The 21,155-nt window shown below is 42.6% G+C and overlaps 1 protein-coding gene and 1 long non-coding RNA gene across 2 annotated transcripts in view; one reads left to right on the top strand and one right to left on the bottom strand.

Moving 5' to 3' along the window:
- The window catches only part of LOC144754837 (uncharacterized), an 89,242-nt gene extending 69,331 nt beyond the window's left edge, over positions 1-19,911 (bottom strand). Inside the window, exon 1 of the long non-coding RNA XR_013594772.1 lies at positions 19,805-19,911. This is a non-coding gene — a long non-coding RNA (uncharacterized LOC144754837). The remainder of the gene's footprint in view (positions 1-19,804) is intronic.
- DNAJB12 (DnaJ heat shock protein family (Hsp40) member B12) overlaps positions 1-21,155 on the top strand; it is a 255,070-nt gene that overhangs the window by 142,630 nt on the left and 91,285 nt on the right. Inside the window, exon 2 of the mRNA XM_078643078.1 lies at positions 223-397. Within this exon, the coding sequence (XP_078499204.1) occupies positions 223-397 (175 nt within the window). The remainder of the gene's footprint in view (positions 1-222; positions 398-21,155) is intronic.

Raw genomic sequence — 21,155 nt, 5'->3', positions numbered from 1 at the left:
TAGAAATAAAATGCTAATGGTTCCTCTATTGTGAGCTGATATGTAAATACATTTATTCCTAACCTATTTTAAAAGAAGATTTTCTTAATGCTTGTGGAACAACGGTAATTTATGTATTTAACCTGCACATAACGAATGAGTCAAAAATAATTGCCTTAGAATCTGTTCACTTGGAATATTTGATCAGCATTTGATTATGATAATTTTTTTACCTTTTTCCAGCTCTAATTGAATCCCTCACACAAAGTGGTCAGTCTTCGGATAAACAGTCACACAACAGAGACTCTACACATACTCGGCATAGAAACCTTGGAAGCGAAACTCCTTCGGCCAACGGAGAAGCAGTCGGGGAAGGAAGCAAACCCTACACGCCTGACCAGGTGGAAGCAGTTAAAAGGTACAAACCCAGGGCTTTAAGCTGGCCGGGTCTCACCAGGTCTAAGCACCGGCAGGTTTTTAAAGGGGGCCTCGAAACAGTTCCTTATCGAGCTCTGGTTTGTGCCTTGGCGTAGACGGTCAGTTTTTTCAGGACTGCAGTGACAGCAGGCACATCGATGTGCGCATGCTCACTTCTCACTAGTGGAGACGTTACGGCATGACGTCATGCAATGTGAGCTTTGTAGGGGAAGGGAAATCCTTTAAAGAGAGTCATTTCCTCTCTGGATTTCCCTCGTCTTTTTGAAACTCAGGAGCAGCAACATTGTCGTGGTGTCACCAGAGCTTTAAGTCGAAGCCTTTTCAATATTATATACAAGCATAGTTGCTGCTTTTTTATCTTGTGCAACTAACAACCATTGAGAAAGCCATTAGTCCTGATTTGTTGTACTTATGATGTTACTTGTTATATCATATATCTGGATGCAATGACAGAAACAGCAAAATACAAGTCGGAGTGGCACACTGCACTGAGCAAATTCTATATTTCTCATTATGAGCATAGTGCCAAATGTGCTCCTTTTGGCCAATGATGTGACGACTTCCTGCACTCGGATTTACACGCTGCGAGAAAAACGGAGCGGATTTTACCTATTAGAAAATCTGTCCTGTAAAATTGCCATGATAATGAGCCCCGTTTCTTGGCCTCCACCAGACCCTCTTTCATATCCTTACCCAGGGCCACTGGAATTATGCAGCCGGAGAAGGCAAATCATTAGGCGTATTGTGGCAATTTTGTGCAACTATTGTTCTTTATTTTGTCTTTTTTATACTTGTTAACATTGCCTGGGGATAGGGTGCTCCGCACTGGTTTAATTTTAACACTTAAATATAGCAGTAAGCAACAGAAAGGTGGCCAGTCAACATTTGCAAAGGACCTTCCACTGCGCAGCGACTCGTGTCACTGTATTTTTAGTAACTTATGAACTATGCCACAGTACTGAGCTGCATATCTGCGACAGAACTTTGTAGATGTGTGGGAAATGAAAAGGAGTTGGCATTATCCAAAAGTTCAATTTACAGTGTAACCCGTTTGGATCACAGTGAGGACCCAAGAGTCGGTAAATGGGATTAAATGCAGGTTTCTTACAATTTCAAAGCCAAACTGATGTAATCAAGTAAATCTAAATTACCTAACCAAGCCTAATCTAGGTAGCGTTAGTTGGGGAAAACCATAATTAAATCCTGTAAAGCAGGAAGATGTCGGCTTTGCAGAGACTTCTGTAGAAGTTCTCCAAAATCTGGAGTATTTTATAGAATAAAGCCACGCATCAGAAATATAGCAAAGAGGTCTGCACCCCTCTGAGTATCCTGGGAATCTGCCTAAAGCTAAAGTGTGACAAGTAATTAAAACATCGCAGAACATTAGAGAATCCCACATCACATGTTTCAGTACTTTTCCACCTTCTCACAGTAGAACTTGGCTGCCTCATTTGATACACCCATCTCTTGGTCTGAATATCAGGGAGTCCTTGGATTCCTCCCATCTACAGATATTCAAAAGAATCAAGGTCTTCCCTTTGTTCGTTATCGCCTCTCGTCCTTGCCAAAAGTTCTCCTCCCGAGCCTCACTATCTTTCATGCACAATGTACCTTTCACTAACTATGAGATCATATGAATGCACTTGCAAACAAGAAGGAAACATTGCAACCCGAGCAAACTTTCACATTGAAGCTTAAATGTTAGAGTCCAAATGCCTTTAGTCAAGCTAACGTAGCAGAACATTTCAATACACATTTTAAATGCATGGTTATGGATTCATATACAGTTATAAAATAAATGCATGATGCTATACAAATAAATACATAAGTATATATAAAGTTAACAAAATCACTCAATCTACATAAATGCAAATATATTTGAAAACTGTAATTTGGTATTACTATAAGGAAAGAATTAGTATGCACACTCATGTAAATGTCTGTATTATACAGCGAATGCTAGTGACAAAAACTCCTAGGCAATGTCAATAAAGCAAACAAGGTGCACAGTATCTATGACATTAAGACGGAAAAAATATATTCAAAGTTGTTACCGTTTTAATAATTTCTTCTCATATTATCTAAACAAATGATATTTATACAAAACATTTTAAAAAATTAAACCCAATATGTAATATATCACATTTAATCAATATGTATGAATAAAGGGTTAAAAGGTGGCAATATCTTAATAACTCGATGCGCGTTTCGGCGCATACAATGCCTTCTTCAGGAAAGCTACACAATTATCTAAAAATAAAGAAGAAAAAAGAGAACATACTCAGATTTCACAAATTGTTGTCCATATCTTGACATGTTTTCTCAAGAAAAATATCTATTCAAACAATTTGTATCTTTTTTTACATATATCCTAAAAACACAATGTGTATCAGTAGCAAAATCTATGTACATAATCTGGCGGTCTTCCTATGTATCACACATTACAATTTTATATTTATCTATGGTGCTATATCTGAGTGCTCAAAAATGAACCTTAATGAAAGAGGCCTATTAGATAGTGAAGGCCTGTAACATCATATAGTCAAGAAACAATTAGATAGAAAATAGGTAGCCAATCACTCACATATCCTGTTTCAATGTGATTAGTTCCTAGTGATTAAAACCTGCACCTCCATAGCTGGTGGATGTTCTTGATTCTAATAGATGGTTGAAAAAAAAATGTATGTATCGAAAAACTGAGACTGGCTTTTCGGCCCGCTAATATCAGTCCAAATTTTGGAGCATGATGATTGCTCGCACTGTTACCGAACAGAGTACAGTCCTTATCTCTGTATAATCGTATTGAATTATTAACATTGATTCATTGGTTTTAATTGCATATTTTATGAGTTAAAATCCCGATAAATTTCCTTTTTAAAATCGAACTATACAGATAGCTTATACAAACAACAGCTACCATGTACATTAATGATGATCAGACCCCATTATACAGATCCATAATAATGGTGATACTTCCTTTTTTTTCCAACCATTTATTAGAATCAAGAACATCCACCAACTATGGAGTTGCAGGTTTTAATCACTAGGAACTAATCACATGGAATTCCACCTGGTAAACTTGAATTGTTACCCATCAAATGGGGATTTACTCATAACTGCATAGTACTGTCGGGGCATCACCAGCACAGTGCCAGTATTTATGAGTGCATAGTTATCACACTACCAGTGTCTTTGGTTTCAATTGTTGAATGGTTAATCAAAATCCAGGCAAATACCTCAAAAGAGCTATTTCATCTTCCACTGAGAACAAATGTGAGAAGTGCTAAAATAAGGGGAGTAGTTTGTCGCAAACTACTAATTTATCAGATACAGCATGTCAGTAAAAATTCTCCTTCAACCTAAATACTTTGTCCATGCATTGCATCATGCACAAACACAAAAGAGAGTGAGGAAGAAAGGAAGGATGAAGAAAGTCTAAGAACTCTTCTGTTCTCTCCTGCCATCATCAGTACCAAGTTCTGCATGAGTCCACTTTTAGTGTAATCTCACTTCTGCCACACTTATTAAGTACTGCTCCTTCTGTCTTTGGATTTGACGAAGTAAGAGAAGTTCTGATTCTGCACAAGACAACCCTCGATTTAGATTTACTGCATTTTGTTTCAGCTCCTCCGAATTCTCTAATTTAGGCCCAGCTATGTAGGCTTTTTTGACATTCTGGGAACGGTCATCTTGCACTCATCTTCTCCAATATCACGATCCACTAAGTTAGGTGCGTCCTCCATCCTTGGTTTAGATGGCATGATAGTTATTTGAAGCATGCTTCCCTTCTCAATTCCAGAACTTTGGCTCTTCATGTTGGTTTTTCATTTGGCTGCTCATAAGCTTCGTATTTGGATTTTTCATCAATTTGTTCTTAGCGCTACAGAGTGCTTCACAAATGGAAGTCCAACTTTTACTAATAAAAACAGGAAACCAGAATTAAGACTGGCGAAGGGAACGTGGAGAAGGGTACATCAAAATATTCAGTGGATTATACAGATCTGTTACTGAAGAATTTGGATGGGAGGAATGTTTTCAGATTTTCTGGGATTCAAGAAAATGCGTGAATGAAGGAAAGATATGTTTTATTTTTTTCTGCTTTTGCTCCTGGAAGTGACAGATTTAAATCTTCTTTGTGTGGTACTTGGACACTTTCAAGCTTAGCTATCCCTGTTTTCTGAGTTCTTCCAAACCCCTATTGATGGAGCATATACTGGCCAAACTGATATGTGAGTATGTGTACCTTGTAAGCAGTGAAATTGATTCTGACCTCAAGGAAACTCAACCAAGTTTCTTGAGGGAGTAGTAGTGAGAATATTGGTTACTTTGATATCTCCATGAATATCTACTTAGACAGACCAGGGTAGATCTAGATCGAACAGTCAGGTCGGTATTTCCAGAATCAAGCAGTAAATGACTGGAGATTGGAGGCTGTACAGAAGTCTTTTGTGGCGAGAAGAGAATTAATTTTATTCATCAGTTGAAGTTGGTCTAATGGATGAGCTGCTGGATAGGGTGACATTTTGAGTTGGGAGTCTAGGACAACTTATGGACTTCTACAGAAGTTACAATTACTTGAAGGCATCAAGTCTCGGCACTTACAGCCAGGATGGGGTCAAATGTGACAAGTTTCTTGGTTACTAACTAGTGGTATTGTGCCTTGTTGAGGCTGAGCACGAATAACTTTAATTACGTGCAGGATTGAATCGTAATGAATAGACCTTAGTCAGGTGAATGCTGTTGATTCTGGTTTGTTAAGAGTCAGTCCTTCCATTTGGATTCCATGTTCCTTGTATAGAACACAGCAAACAACAGCAAAATGGCAGTAAGGAATTACTAGTTGCACCACCGCTCTATACACCAAGATCACAGTAGGTTACTTTTACAAATGCTGCCCACCTCTCTGGTCCACTGCCAAAGGACCATAAATATACAAACAACAAAAGAATAGAGAGGCAACAAAAAGAGTATTTGCACAGTTTTCCAGAACTCTGAAACAAGTGAAAGTCCTTCAGTGATATAAAAGAATCCCTTTTATTGCATCCTTTGGGATATTCTTGATACAAGATGATTGGACAGACAGCCAACGCGCGAACTTTGATTTCGGCCGTCGGCGAGTTGAGAGACTCGGCGTTCTACAAGGAGCATTCTTGGATACGTTTGTGCATATTGGAAGTGTTACATATCATAGTGTACACTGTTACTTCTAGTGGAAGGCCGGATCCTCGAAGAAAATGAACCTATGAAAGAAACACTGCTGATTGTCGGGTCAACATATTTACGTCCATATAACGTCCCCTTTTGGAAGTACTGGATACCTCTATTTGAAAGCCTACTGCATTGTTGATTAAGTATAGAAAAACGCCGCTACATCGGTGAACTTGAGCATTTGCCCTGAAGAAGCCCAACCTGGGCGAAACGCGTTGACTGTCTGTCCAATCATCTTGTATCAAGAATATCCCAAAGGATGCAATAAAAGTGATTCTTTTATATCACTGAAGGACTTTCACTTGTTTCAGAGTTCTGGAAAACTGTGCAAATACTCTTTTTGTTGCCTCTCTATTCTTTTGTTCCTTGTATAGAACAACAACCTTACTAGGGCACTGTAAAACCAGGAGTGAACAGGTGCCAGGGACCAAGAAGTAGAAATATTGAAAACAAAGTGTTGGTTTGGATATAGAGAGTCAAATAAGTGGGTGGGTTTACGTTTTCCTATGCTTTTGTTTAAAGCTTGTATTTGGGCATTAGTCAGAGTTAGACTTGTGATCATGTAACATTTTTCTGAGATAGCTTCAGATAGTACACTGTAACAAAATCCTCATACATGAACAAAAAATTAAATTTTTAAATGTACACGGTCTCCTGCCTTAAAAAACTTAAAGAAAGACTATACCACATTTACATATCCTTAATTCAGTTAATTACATATTTTTCATTTAATATGCATATCCATTCATGCTTACCTCTTGGAAAGCATAATGCCTTACTAAGTCGAAATCCTAATTAGCTTAACCATCACCTCTGTTGTGCTCCCGACACACATTTTATTTAATGGAAATACAAATATCTCTGTTTCATAAATTGGCAACTAGGTAACATTAGGAAGATTAAAGCTGGATCAGCATTATTTTCAGGCAAGTGCCACTCTTTATCCTGAACATAAAGTGGACCGAATTGGAATTATACCAGTGCCAGTCTCATTACAAAGATATAGAGTGAAGACATAGTTACTGTGCAACACTCAAACTCTCTTTAATCTGCAGAGAATCTGTGAACATACTTTTGTCTTGCTTATGTAGCTATCAAGACTGCAACATTGCCTTTATCTGAGATCCCTCTTAAATACCCTAAGCGCGTTTCCAACTCAGTTGAAAAATCATAAGCAGATTACTAATTTTCCTTCAATATTCTATAGATCAGTAGCAGCTGAAATTGACTGAGGCGTTTGGCAACGAGGGTGTTTTTTGTAGGTCAGTTTGAACTCTTAAAAAATTAAGGGTTATATACTCTGAATGATTGGCCACTGCTTTACACCCGCCATCCAGCCTCAGGCTCTTGGCATGGCCATGAGCAGATTTCCAGTGTTTTCCAACTCATTGTCAAATGCACAGAACATAAACCTATTAACAGAACAAGTGCCGGGCACATAGAAACACCCAGTTGACAGGTTAAGCAGGAATAATGCTCAGGTGCTGGAGTGTGAGGTGAGAACATAGCTCTTACAAACATATTTCCAAGAGTGAAGCACAACCGGGAAACAATACCTTTGCCACAAGGGAAAGTGCAAAACTGGGAAACTACAGTTTCAGGTACCCACTGCTGAAAAGAGCTCAGTAGACACACACTAAAAGAAACCTCTTCCACTGAATATGCAGTTTCAAAAGGGAGGAGATTTACTACCTCCAGATTCCTAGTCATTCAAGTGAGATAGCGCTTGGCACAAGAGTCATAGAATGCAACTACCCAAATTAGTCATGTGTCTGAATACATATTCTAAAAGAAAACATATCTTGCCACACATGGCTGTTACATGGTGAGTATAAAATGTTTGCATGACAAAGCCTTGCAAAGAACAGTGCTTCCTTGCTATTCAAAGTTCAAGCATACAACAGTATTTAGATACAATGAAGGGATCTTAAATGACCTACAGATTAATTTGTGTTAATTCCTCAGGCTGCATGATTTATTCGCAAGACAGGGAAGGCTAATCAAGTTTAGGATCCCCATAACCTATGCATTTATGGAAAACTTAAGAGTTTTAATTTCACGCACTCTTCCAGTGCATTCATGGGACTTTAGTAATGTACTAACAAGGCTTATGAAATCACAGTTCAGACCCATCCAAACGTATGACTTTATGGTGCTGTCATGAAAGACAGTAGTCATCACTTCATTGCGAAACTCAGTGAATAACCGGGACTCTCCATATACAAACTTACTCGCAAACGCACAATTATTGTATTGTGCTAGTCAGGCACCCCAGATTTCCCATTGAGGTTTTTCCCATTTCATGTCATTGTAAGTAGGGCCATTATTTACTCCGCTGATCAATCGCACAAAACAATTCAAAACTACCAACCAACTCTGTGTGGCCTTTTTTACCCCATGAAGAAAAAAAAGCAACCTCCAAACCTGGGGGTCCTTTGGTGTATTAAGCTATGCTAAGCTCGGGTAAACCGCCAACACAGCTTGTGTCACCTTTATTATAGCTATAAGAAATCATTCTATAAGGCCCTGTAGCTTCCAAGCAGGAGGTAAAGCATTGTCTCAGGTGTTAGGTCCATTCCGTAGGCAATGCTGGTAGGACAATGTGAGACAGAACAGCAGTCTCTGCAGTAGAAACATGGATGAGCTAAATTCTTTAAACAGTAATGTCAGGATTGACTGGTGGGATAGTGGAGTTCGGCAGTGGAACAATGGTAATCGCATAGATGCCCAACTCACTAGTTTTGGCGAGGCATGTCCAGGGTACAAGGCAGTATGCCATGGAGGAAGTACTTAGTTTATCACAAAAATATATATATAGTTGTTTATTACCATAATTATGTTGCTTCCATAAACCAAGCATGGAACTCCGCCAGTTCTCCAATAGCTCTGCTGAACTTGTGTGTGAAGTGAGAGTGGTTTTAGGAAGCGCAGCCTGGGCCACCCGCTACTATGCAAGTAGGGGGTGGTAGACATGGAGGCAAGCCTTACCATCTTCACTTTTTGCACATGTCCTGTCTCTAAAGCAGCTGCAGTGCCACTACTGCCCAGAAGCTCTGATCGCCCCTGAGAGCTACCTCGCGATCAGCTCTAAAGTCAGCCTGGCCAGAAAGCAACATTACACTGTCCGGGGTGAGGGATTATCCCTGGTCTTTATTTATTTTATTTTCATTGTGGTTTGTGGAAATAGAAAATGGACTGCCAACACATTGAAGGAGAGGATTATTGCATTGACTCTCCTGTTATGGGCCTTTGGGAAAATGAAAGAATTACTGACAAATCATACTCCCGCCACGCTGTGAATGTAGGCACCTGCTGACTGGGATAGTACTGCTAGGGAACTATGAAAGAGTCCTTGTTCAGTGCCACCAATTAAGTACTGAGATGAGGTTTAAATCAGTGGATTGTGACAGAAGAGTCATATCAATGTATTTTCTGTTCCAAGCTGTCACCTTCCATGTATTAGATGAAAGAGACAATTACCACACAAAACGTTAATCTTAGGTTATTCAAATTATTTCTACCTCGTTGCCGTGCTACCAGGCACCGTTAAAAGCAAGCACTCTAAAACTAAGTAAAAAAACACCCAAGTGTAGCAACCTCTTTTGCCAAACACTAGTAGTTAAGTATCATGTGTCCTTACCCTGCTGTGGTTGACTAGTCGTATCTCATAGGAACACGGAGTAGGGGGAAGTCCTGTAGTCAAACACTATCGCGTGTGACCACATGAAAATAGTGAGAGGAAAAGACATGTTTTTATCTTTCCTATTCGAGAGACCGTCAAAGAACCACACAACCCTGTCTGGCACACACACACAAACTTTCATTCTACTCACGTCATCAAAGATCCTGCCCCGCTCAATTACCTTTCGGGGTCCGCGTATCCCGGCTCTCAGACAACCCTTAGTGAGAGCGACGCGTGTGTATATGTGCAAGAGAACCATTGGTGAGGCCACGCCCTGGCTCTGCGTGTGACGTCACTTTAACGTATGGAGCGGCGACCTACAGAACTCTCAAGAATCCTGGGAATTGCAGTTCAGGAGCTTTTTTTTCATTTGTGAGTGAACATGAACAGTTGTATAAGGCATTTAGTACTTGTAGGCTCAATGTGAGACAACAAAACCTTTATTGGATTGTGTACCATCTAAGGGAAACCTGACCTTACAATACTTGATATGCAGAGATATAAATATCGTGCACATTTTTATACCCAGTTTAACTTGGAGAGAACTCCTAGAGATACTACTGAATTTGACATGACACATGGGTCTAGAAGTGTTTAGAAGTGGAAAAAGCCAGTAAATAATGCCTTGATAGTGTCTAGGGTTACCGGGTGTGACTCATTTATATGCCAGTTGGCCCCATGGGATGGAGTCATTGAGTCCTTGTTTATGAGTCCTGAGGCGGTACACCCATCTTTGTTCTTTCTCCAATAGCCTTTTGGACAACCCTAAACCTCCTCTGATTTTTTTCATTTACCATCCATTGGAGGTGTTTTGTCTGAATGTTGCATTTCCAGGTAATGAGATGTAAGTCTGGTAGCTGTTACACCCCTACGTATAGTGCTTCTATGCTCACTGATACATACTTTAAATTTCCTGGTACTGGCTTTTACAAGGGCACGTAATCATATAAATGACGTTCTCAGAATTACAGTTCGTGTGGCATCGTTGTTCCCAGATCTGTTGTAGTCCGAGGTAAGTTTCGGCAGTGCGGACTATAAAGTGGCACACAACACATGAGCCGCACGGGTAGTGTCCCCCCACCTGAGGTTGGTTCCACAGGGTTAACTGGGTGTTCTGTTGGGGTTTCCTATCATCAGTGTGGACCAAGGTGTTTCTTAGACTCTTGTTGCATTTAAAAGAAAACATTGGTTTCTCAAACCTAAGTCGGTTGGAAGTCAGTATATTCCACTTAGTATTTATGATCTTCTTGATTGCGTGTGATGATTATTTAAAAGTTGTGACGCATATCAGAGAGTTAGTTTCATTATTTGTGGTTGTCTCCATTAAAGCAGAGCGGGGAGTGTTACGCGATCTCTTCCGGGCTTGTTCTATTTTCTTCTTTGGATACGCTTTATCCTGCAGTTTTCTGGTAAGCTTAGCTGCTTCTTCTTTGTAGCTATCCAAGTCAGAACAGTTTCTGTGAATTCTTAAAAATTGGCCACCTGGCAGATTTTATCTCAAAGCATGAGATATATTGAATATATAATGATTATATATAAATAATATAAAATATTAAATATAAAATATATCAAAATATAATGAGCGCTATTGAAGTGTTGCAGGCTATTTATGTCTGTTGGTTTTGTATAGCGGGTGCTTTCCAGTTTACCATCTCTGGCTATGATATTAACATCCAGGAATTATATTGTTATGTTGTGGGTAGACATGGTGAAGCGAAGAAACAGATTCCGTTGGTTCATCCATGTTTTAAAGGCTTCTGTGCTTTTTCGTTCTCCATGCCATATAATCAGGATGTCGTCGATATATCTCAACCAACTCCGGATTCTGTTGGAGTATGGTTTATTAGTCCAGATTTGCTCTTCTTCCAGATGGCTCATATTAAGGCATGCAATGCTGGGGGCAAATGTGCTGCCCATGGAAGTCCCATGCTCTGTAAATCGAGCTAGTCTTTGAATCTGCAGAAGTTCTCAGTCAGGGTCATGTGCATGGGGGCCATAATCCATTCCATAGGTGCTTAACAAGGCCACTCTTGTGTGTGTAATATGTTCTCAATGACCTGTAGGCTCTCCTCTTGCAGAATGCTGGTTTATAACGCTTCCACATCCAAACACATCATCATTTCTTGTGTGGGAGCGTTTTCTAAATCAGATAGGAGATTGAGCAGATGTTTGGTGTCCTTTACATATGACCTGATGTGTGTGACCAGCAGTCGCAAGAACCAGTTGGTAAACTAGGAGAGAGGTTCTAGGACTGAGCCTATCCCATAGGTCTTCCTGGGGGAGGGATCCTGCCTTTATGGATTTTCGGGATAGTATAGAACAGTGAAGTTCTGTGGTCTGTCGTATTAAGGAAATCCCTTTAATTTTTCTTTATTCAATTCCTTTTCAGCTCTCTTCCTGTGATCTCAGCAATCTTCTTCTCTTGATGTGAGGTCGGAGCCCTTTGAAGTTTTGTATAGTGTCTTTCATCTGAGAGTAGAATAAGGAACGCCTCTCTGTAGCCATCTAGATCTTGAATAACAGTTGATCTGCCTTTATCCACTGGTTTGATCACAAGGTTAGGCTTTTTGCTCAATGATCTTAATGCCTCTCGGTCTCTTCTGCTGAGGTTATTGAAGGTGTCACTTCTAGGTTGTAGTTGTTCTACCTTGTTAATCACCGCTTCCTCGAATGTGATTGCCTCTGGGGGCAACATAGATCATGGGGGATTGAAGGAGGATTTTTTTTCCCAAAATAGTATATCCATAGTCTGCTTTAAGTTGAGGCTTCCTCTCAAAGTATGTTTTTACTCAGATTTTCATGAAGAATTCACCCAATTCACACCGTGTTTTAAATTTGTCAATCTAGGTTGTGGCAACAAAATAGAGTCCTTTATTAAGGACTGATAATTTGTCTGGAGTGAGGATCTCATTTGTGAGATTAACTATCAGATCTACAGGGAACTCGTACCTGCTTGTTGATCCTTTGTCTGGCATTTCATGTTTATCCCTTCTCTCATGGTGTTGTCCCATTGGACTCCTCTGTTGGTCCGTCTGCCCCGTCTTCCCCCAGTCCTAAAAAATACTGTCGATTCTGGTTTGGGTGGAAATATGGCATTTTCTGGACCTTCGAACTGTTGTGGTCCATATGGTCCAGGTGAAGTGAACATCTGGGGAGGGGGGTATGTGGGGTTGTACCCCGTCCCTCTCGGACGTCTTGGTCTCCTTCTCCAGCTTCTAGATGAGCTGTCACTCGCCCAACCATCCTGGTCTGAATGGGACAAACCTGAGTCACTCTTGTATGATGGGACAGTGTCTCAGTCTTGTTGCTTCTTATAATCATCTCTAATGTATGGGTATACTTTCTCATGTGAGAACTTCTTGAGATCTTTTTGTAATTGATTGATTTTACTCTGCATCAAATAATCTTGATGCTCACTAATCACTTTATTTACATTGTCTAGTTTCTTCTCAAACACTGTTATTTTGATTTGACCGTTGAACATATCCTTACTCATCTTGATCTTAATGAGCAGGGCTTCAGATTGTTGTTTGGATGTGTTAATGATTAAAATTAACCAGTCTCGCATGCATCTCCACGCAATCAATGACCATTCTGTTTTTTAAAATAGGATCTTCCAAGAAGATCTGTGGCTCATTATTCATTTGCAGACCTGTTGGGGCTGCTTTGCCACGTAGATATTAAGTCATTATGGCTTGGTGAAGAAGGATCTTCATCTGGTTTCTCTTCAGTTCTTTCAGTTCATCCCAATTCTGTGACTGATTAAGGCACTGGGTAATGTTTGTGTGTGGTAGTAGGGACGGAGCTGCCAAAATTGCAGATGCCATTTCGTCAGAGTACCCAATTCCGAACATTTTCGTCATTGTAGGAGAGTAGGGTCTGCAATCCTATGATCACCCAGATTTTTGCTTTTTGCTTCACTGGTTTACGACTTTCCCTGGCTGTGGGCCTGCTAATCAGACCCACAGCCTAGCTGTTCTCTCTATTCCAAATTGTACCCAGGTACTGAATTGGCACTGGGCCCTCTCCAAGTCCTTGTACCCAGGGCAGAGGTGCACCCAGAAGTATCCCAGGGGCTGCAGCATGTATTATGCCACCCCTGGGCTGACTAACTAAACAGACACAACTGGCTGTTTGACAGCTGGGGGCAAGGAGGTGTAATCACCCCTGCTCTAGATATAGTATACCTATATCTAAACTGAAAATGGGCACACAGATCTCCTATCAGTCACTCCTATGGCAGGCCTTAACAATCCTGAAGGCAGAGTGCTTGGAATCGTGTGAGATGGTGCTCTGGCATGAGCTGAGCCTGTCTGCGGCTTTTGGGATCTATCCCTTAGCCGTTTCCATGATAGCGTCAGACCATATACTCTTAAGTGCCTTATAATCCTCGCGGTTATGGTAACTTTGGTCTGACATTATCTAAACATGTCGTGTAAGGTGTCATATGCTTGGGAATACTACCCCCTCGCCAGTTCTGGCGACGGGGGTAGCATTCCACCCCTCTAGAGGGAGAAGACATGTTGGTAGCCTGTAACCCCGGTTAAAGTTGAACATAGCCTCAGCTCCACAAAATGGATGCTGCCACCGAGACACAAGTCTGACCTCCTGCTGCTGGGAGTCCTTCCAGCGAGGAGTGCTTGGACAAAGGGTTTCCTGCCAGGGGCGGTGCTAGCACCATCCCAGACAGGGTTTTGTGTATCCCAGGTAGGCAGGGCTATAGAGGAAGGTGACTGCAAGTGGCACCCCGGTGCTCACTGTGCATATGCCGGCTCAAACCAGTTCCTGGGGCACACCAGCCCCTGAGCTGGGGAGAGACCGGACAAAGGAGAGGGGTGTAACCACCCCCCTCCTAGTCCCACCCATAGGGCAGGACTTAGTCGCGTGCCAGCCCCTTTTCTCAGGATAAAGGTAGGAGCAGGCCCCCTTCCAAATCAGATCATCTTTGAATCCTGAAACTACTTTCTACGAAAGGAACTCAAGACTTCTTCCTAAAGATTTCTCCCTTGTGACTAAGGAGTAGTCACCCTGCACCCGCAGGCACCATCCAAGCATCGCGGTTTGCTGTAAGTCTCTCCTCCGGATCAAGACTGCCCAGCTCGACGAGAACCGGCTTCCCTGGCACCTCTGACCTCTACCTGCATCATCAGCCCAGCTGAGATTCGTGGGTGTGACGAGACCTCGAGGGACCGGCCATCTTCAAGACTGCACGACGCTTGCCCAGCACGACCACCGAGGGATCCTTGAGTGAGTGCTTTGGGGTTTGAGAAGCCCCAACCCTGAGCAGCTCCAGCACCGAAGTCCAGCCCTCCAGCATCCACGAGATCTGCGTGGGGCCCTTCTGCTCTTTGCTGCTCACCGCGTTGCCCAGGACACTTGCCCGTTGGCCCTTGCTCCCTTCCAACAGAGGAGCACCCCGGACCCACCTGGTCCACTCCAGACGCCATTTTGAGTCCACCGCGTGGGCTTGCATTTGCCAAGAGTTGTTGCCCCAATCCTGGGTCCAGCGACGTCGACAGCAGATTCAGCTCGCACCTCCATCCTGGTCGCCGACAACGCCTCCTGGTCCAAGAGACTGCAGAGCCCAGCGTCGCCCACTCACCTGGTCGAGGTGACTTCGCCCGGTGCCATCCTGGTGCCCACCTAATCACTGGCTAGTGATTCAGGACTTGGTCCCCTCTGCTTACAGGTCTCCATCTTCATCGATCCAGGCTTGGATCACATCGAACATCTTCACTGGTCGCCTGCCAGCAACTTCTTCTTTCAGGCTCCATAGACTGCAACGAGGATTCCCGACGTCTTTTCAGACCTATGCAGCCGCAGCCCCTGGGCTAGGTAACCTAAGCATTTCGGTGCTCCAGCATAGCTTAACTATCTAAGTGTCCAGATCCTTTGTCGTTTCAGCTCTACCTAGTCGGATTCGTCCGATAACACTAACTTTGCCTTTACTAGCCTCCATAGACTTTGTTCCGCATCCCGCGTGAGAGTGCACACTCTGCACCCGATCTCCCTAGGCCTCCTGCTTGTAATCTAAAGGTTCAGTAGTCTAGTCCTAGCGATCCCAAAGCCTCTGAGAATATTTACTTACCTGCTAGTAATTTGCCTTCCACTTTTGTAGTATATGGTTTTTCGTGCCCCTCGGGCATTTGTGTAAATTGTGCGACTTTCAGTATTTCTTTAAGAGTTTTGTATTGTGCTTAGCTCCCTGACTCATAAAGAGTTCAGGGTAGTCTTGTTATAAATAAATATACTTTATTTTCATAACAACTTGTGTGGTGTCCTTTCACTTGGTGTTCAAGGGGTAAATGTGATGGTAAAACAGCTGGCTTAACACGCCCTCTAGAGTTTAGCCTAAAGACTGCTCTTGTCCATGCTACTAGGATAGCTGGTCTATCAGGTTGACTTACAACCAATCATCAATAAGGGTCGTTTGGACTGATACATAGTGTTCACTAGAATAGTGAGCACTGCATATCAGGCCAACTTCTCACAGTCATCTTTGGTGATGAATGGGTGTATTTGATTAAAAGTGGTGCATGTAGCAAAGACCCATGATTCACTGAAAAATTTGTGGATTTTCCTATGTATACCCTCAAGCTGTGCGCTGCTCTACTACTATGAAATCGTGGACAAGGGGAGAGCCCCTAATCCGAGCCAGAAGGGTAGAGATGTTCTGCCACTGAACCGGAAGAAATACCGGAGGGATACGTCTTCCCAATCTAATACTGGCACCCAAAAAAAATCCCACCTTGGTATTTAATATGTTGGGCACTATTCTCTTTTGGTGATGTACCATCCGCTCATAGGTGGGAAAGGAAACAATTCCATTTTGTTACATAACCCTCACACACTCTAGTAGTGTCATGCTTAATCATCGGGTTCACCCTGACTCCTAAAGGTCAGGGTGGGCTTGACCGTATTTCAAGGAGCAGTTGGGAGAATAGGCCAGGGGTTCTAAAGATTAAATATCCTCTGAAAACTCCAGGATTCCCTTTATTAGCGAAGTTTCAGGGGATATCAAATTAAAGAAAGGTAACGGGGTTGTGAGGATTTCATGATCCTATGACCCTTACCACATTAGACCTTATCTTGTCTTTGCACATAAAACACCAGTAAACAAAAGGAGGATATACTCGCGTTGTGTGTTCACTTCTTGCTAATGAGGTGGTGTGGGGGAACCAGTAAGAGAGTCACTATGACTTTCTTAGGTAACACAGTGTCAATAAACATTATTCACAGGATCCTCTTGACCAAAGTACCATATTTTGCTTCTCACCTGGAACTTGGACTTCGAACAGCACTGCAAGCAGAGCCCTCCCAGCACTTAGGCATGCCAACAAGATTTGACCCAAAAGGTACGAGACTTCATCACCAAATAATTCCAAACACATTCTTTATACTTCTTCTTCAAGTATATTCCCTCTTGCTTGACTGCTCTTGAACCTTAAATGAGGAGAATTATTTTCCAAACTCCGTTTAGAAAAGACTATGGTCCTGGTTGTAGGATAATCCTTAATCATGTAGTTGCATTCCTCCCTTGGTTCCTGTATTAGCCGTGACTGTAGCACTCGGTCTTAGCAACATCATCTTGTTTTTAGCACCCGTGGTTGTTAAAAAAAAAAAAAAAAGCCTCAGAACTTCTGAATTCATGTACTGTGCATATTCCTACATAGAGTAGTTGGAATCAGAAATGTCTCCTTGTTTCCTTGTTTTAACCCCTTATTTCGTATTCTCACAAGCACATTTTCTGTGATCCATATTTTGGCCTAAGCTGACGTCTGTGTTTATTCTTTGTAGGTAGAGACGAGGATATAATATATGAGTGATAGAGCGCAGTATAAGAAATGGAAGTGAACACCAAATGAAGACTAAGATCTTGTTCAAGATGCTGTCATGTGATTATCCTGATGTCATACTCTTTTCTGAGATCCTACAGTGGTCTTTATGTAGTATTGCCACCCTGTTGTGTTCCAGCTCCTAAACATGTGTGCCATTCTGTAAAATTTGAGTTTTTTTTGCACCCTCCACTGTGCTCTGACAGTCTTTGAAGAGTCCAGAACGCGGCAGCTAGGCTTGTGTTTAACATTCCTATTAGAAAGAGCGTTAAGCAACATCTGCGTATGTTGTACTGGCTACCTGTCATGAAATGTGTAAAATTCAAGGCCCTGGTCATTGCGCACCGTGCAGTGCCGGTCCTAGGCCTTCTGAGGCCCCGGGCGAAAGGGAAGATGTGAGGCCCCTCTAATTGCATATTGCGTCGCAAGAAGTGACATCACAGAAAGCGACTTCGCGGGACTTTTGATCTTAGTTCTTTGGCATCACTGAAGCAAACTAATGTGGATATCAGTAACATGGATAAAAAGTAGAGGAGATGGAAAACAGGTGAGCAATTATCCATGAGTGTAACACTTGCCAGCTCCTTGAATGATTAGTTGGACATACCCCCAAATTCCAAAGGAACCAGAGGGTCAAGAACATGATAGGCATTCAATTATGACAGCATATTTACCGGTTAAATAAATATGAAAATATACTAATTTCAGCTTCATTTTTCCACAAAACCATAAACAAATGTGGATAAATACAGATAAATTTGGCAAAAAATAAATGTGGATAAATACAGACGGAAATGCCCAAAAAATAAATACCATAAAACCAGGAGCCCTATTCATAATGTACCACATCATACTGGAGAAAAACTCACCTCACACCATAACCCCCAAACTAAAGCTCCTAGGCTCACTAGGTTACTATGTTATTGGGTTTCTGCAGTGATTTGCCATGGAAATATTTTCACAACAAACTAATTGGTGAGAATGTACGGCAAATCACCAACATACTCAAGCATCACGTGGCACACACTGTCATCTTTTTCCTCACGCACCAACAGCTACAAGCAAAGAGGTGTATTAATGATATTAGTGGCCTTGGGACACCTGCTTAGCACTCATCATGTTCCACAGTCAACTCGTACTCTACTTCATCTGCAAAGGATACACCATTCGAAACATCCTGCTAATCTATACATCATGACCTACTCTACATACTTCTGGGGTTTGGAACATGAGGCAACAATCCTGGGCAACAGTCAGATTTAGGCCATACACGTTGCAGCATCGATTAGTCCACTTAGGAGCTCAAACAATGTTTATTTTTATTATTGTTGTTATTATTTCACAAAAACAACATCAGTGAAGCCACGGAGAAGGCACTTAGTCTAAAATTGTGCTCTCATTTTACATAGTCATAGTAGACACAGTACCAATACAGGAGAAATAAAGTAGTAGCCACAAACAAAGGCATGTGAGCGATACATAGGTTCTTGTGAGATGTAGGAGGGGTAAGGATCATCGAGTAGTGTGTGAGGGGAACAAGAAGGATCACGTTAGGTGGGTGATGCACATGAATCTAGACAATGATGGGGGTGAGGCACTAAGCCTTCAGCAATCCAAATGTTCAGCAATCTCCCACGCATTCAAATGTTCTGGTAAGCCAACAGCCCCTCCTTCCACTTCTCTACTGACAGCCTCCCATGTCAAGATAGCCTCATGCTCTCCTTCTTACTGTGGACACTCTCGGCCTGAAAAAACTGTAGATCTGGGCTGACACAACATGTCTCTTACATAACATGGTATGACATAAATAACAACGCAAACCTACACATTAAAGAAAATGACATTCCCTGCAATCACGATGTCGCCACACATTGATGCGGTAATTCAGTGTGTTCTATATTTCCAGTCCTCCCATTGGGCTGCCAGTCTGGTCGGATGGAGGAGGGCTGTAAAACAGCAACCCAGCAAACCCCAACAGCAGAAGATTATATATTTGGGGGAACTTTATATTGGCCCACACTCACCCTGGAAACAGTTAGAGATATACATCGGCCAAGGGAAGGAGCAAACCCCATCACACTATTAGAGTGAGTGAATACACGCTGGCCATGCAAGGCAGGCAAGGCAGACACAGGTGCAGGTAGGGCTGGGGCGGTCGCGTAGGCAGCGGCCAGTAACAGAGGCAGGACCCTGCAGACCCCGGACACGGTGCATGGGGGATGCTCTCACATACAATGACTCAAGCAGAGACCCCTAGACAGCTACGCCTGGCCTGATGACAGCCCTGCAGGGAAGGACCTTTGTTTCTTGGTGCACCAGCACGCAGGCGGTCGGTCAGTGCACTCCTGTACTGAAGATCACCTCTTTATGGTTGGGTGGTGGCAGTCAAATAAATGCACCTTACGTGGCAGCGACAGGCAGTAGCATACCCCTGTGTACATTTCTGTTGGAAACATCAATTTTGAAGACCATACATTTGTGGCTTTAATATTAGCGGTTTCTTAACACTGGTATCACGGGCAGATGCCAGGCCGACTCCGAGTGAGACGCTCGCTCCCCACTCACATCTGCTTTGTCAATGATATAACTGTAAGCCTTCCTTGGCAGTTTCAAGTAGTTCAGTGACAGTTCCAGTCAGAAAGTAAACTGACTGTGATCTTACCTTTATTTACGACGTTATGCCAATGCTCCCCGAACCGACTCCCGACTCCACCCTGCTCCTTGTCCTGGCTGAAGAGAGTAGAGACTGTAGGCCAGCAGGGAGCGCGTGCGGCGTGCGTGCTGCGTCACTGCAGAGCGGGGGCTGGCCAAAATGATGTCCAGGGCCGTCATTGGTAGCGCTTTCGCGCGCTACCAGATTGACGGCCCTGGGACCCACTTCATTAAACGTCTGCCACCCGTGCACTGCGCACGGCACCACCACCACTAAGCTAGGGGGTGGGGTGCGTGCAAGCACGGTGACGGTGCACTAGTTCCACTTACTGCCTGCGCGAGTGCGCACAGCACTTTCCGCATTTCATGTCGGCCGGGCCCCCTGCTCTGCGGTCTACTCTGCGGACCGGCGGCGGGGCCCCCCCTAGCGCGAGGCCCTGGGCAGCTGCCCATACCGCCCATGCCTAGGACCGGCCCTGCACCGTGCCCTACATGCTGGAGGGCCTGATTATCTTAGGAAGCGTTTTGCTTTTTACACACCGGCCAGACAATTGAGGTCGGCATCTCAGCTTTTGGCACAGATATTTTGTGTGCGTTTACAAAGAATGGGGGGCAGTCCCCTTGCCTTTAGGGCTGCTACGGCTTGGAATTCTTTGCCCTTCTCTCTACGTAGCATCCAGGATCTGGGGCAGTTTAAGAAACCGCTTAAAACGTTTCCGTTTTATTCGCTTCCTTTATCAGCACCTCAAAGGCTCGCGCCAGGACACTCCCATGAGTAGCTGTGTGCGTTACACAATTCAATAACATAACTTAGCCACTTTTCAACACCATAGTTCCCAGGTGTTTTTATGACTGATTGCATTCTTCTCACTTCATTTCAGTGTCTGAAAAAACAAACTTTGTCAAGCTTTTCTCAGCAGCCCAATATTATTGGAATTCAGTTTCTCTTTTTCTTTTGAACCTGTTCCTTGTAATGTTTCCGGAAGTGGTGAAATAACATTTATTTTCATTAACTTTCGGGAAATAAGCGAAAATGTTAGTCTGTGTGCCCTGACTTACATTTTTGCTGCCTTCTTGCTTTTCTTACAATGGTTGAATCGACTGGGTGGTTGAGGGGTGTAGAGACATATTGCAGATCGTTGTTATGAATATGTGATGTTTTATTCATTGTTCTATATTGTATTGTTATTGTATTATTTATTTGCCTGTCTTGATATGAAAATTGCTTATCAGAGTTTTGGGAGCCATTCTCACAAGTTTGTGCTTTAACAAAAACACGAAATGTATTAAAAAAAAAAATACATGTCCAAATTTATAGTAATGGAAGTAGCTTTCTGATCAAGCCATAATTCCTGTCAACT

The sequence above is a fragment of the Lissotriton helveticus genome, chromosome 5_1 (genome assembly GCF_964261635.1).
Source record: "Lissotriton helveticus chromosome 5_1, aLisHel1.1, whole genome shotgun sequence".
NCBI lineage: Eukaryota > Metazoa > Chordata > Amphibia > Caudata > Salamandridae > Lissotriton > Lissotriton helveticus.
Note: the sequence above shows the minus strand (reverse complement) of the source record. Positions and strands in the feature narration are given on the sequence as shown.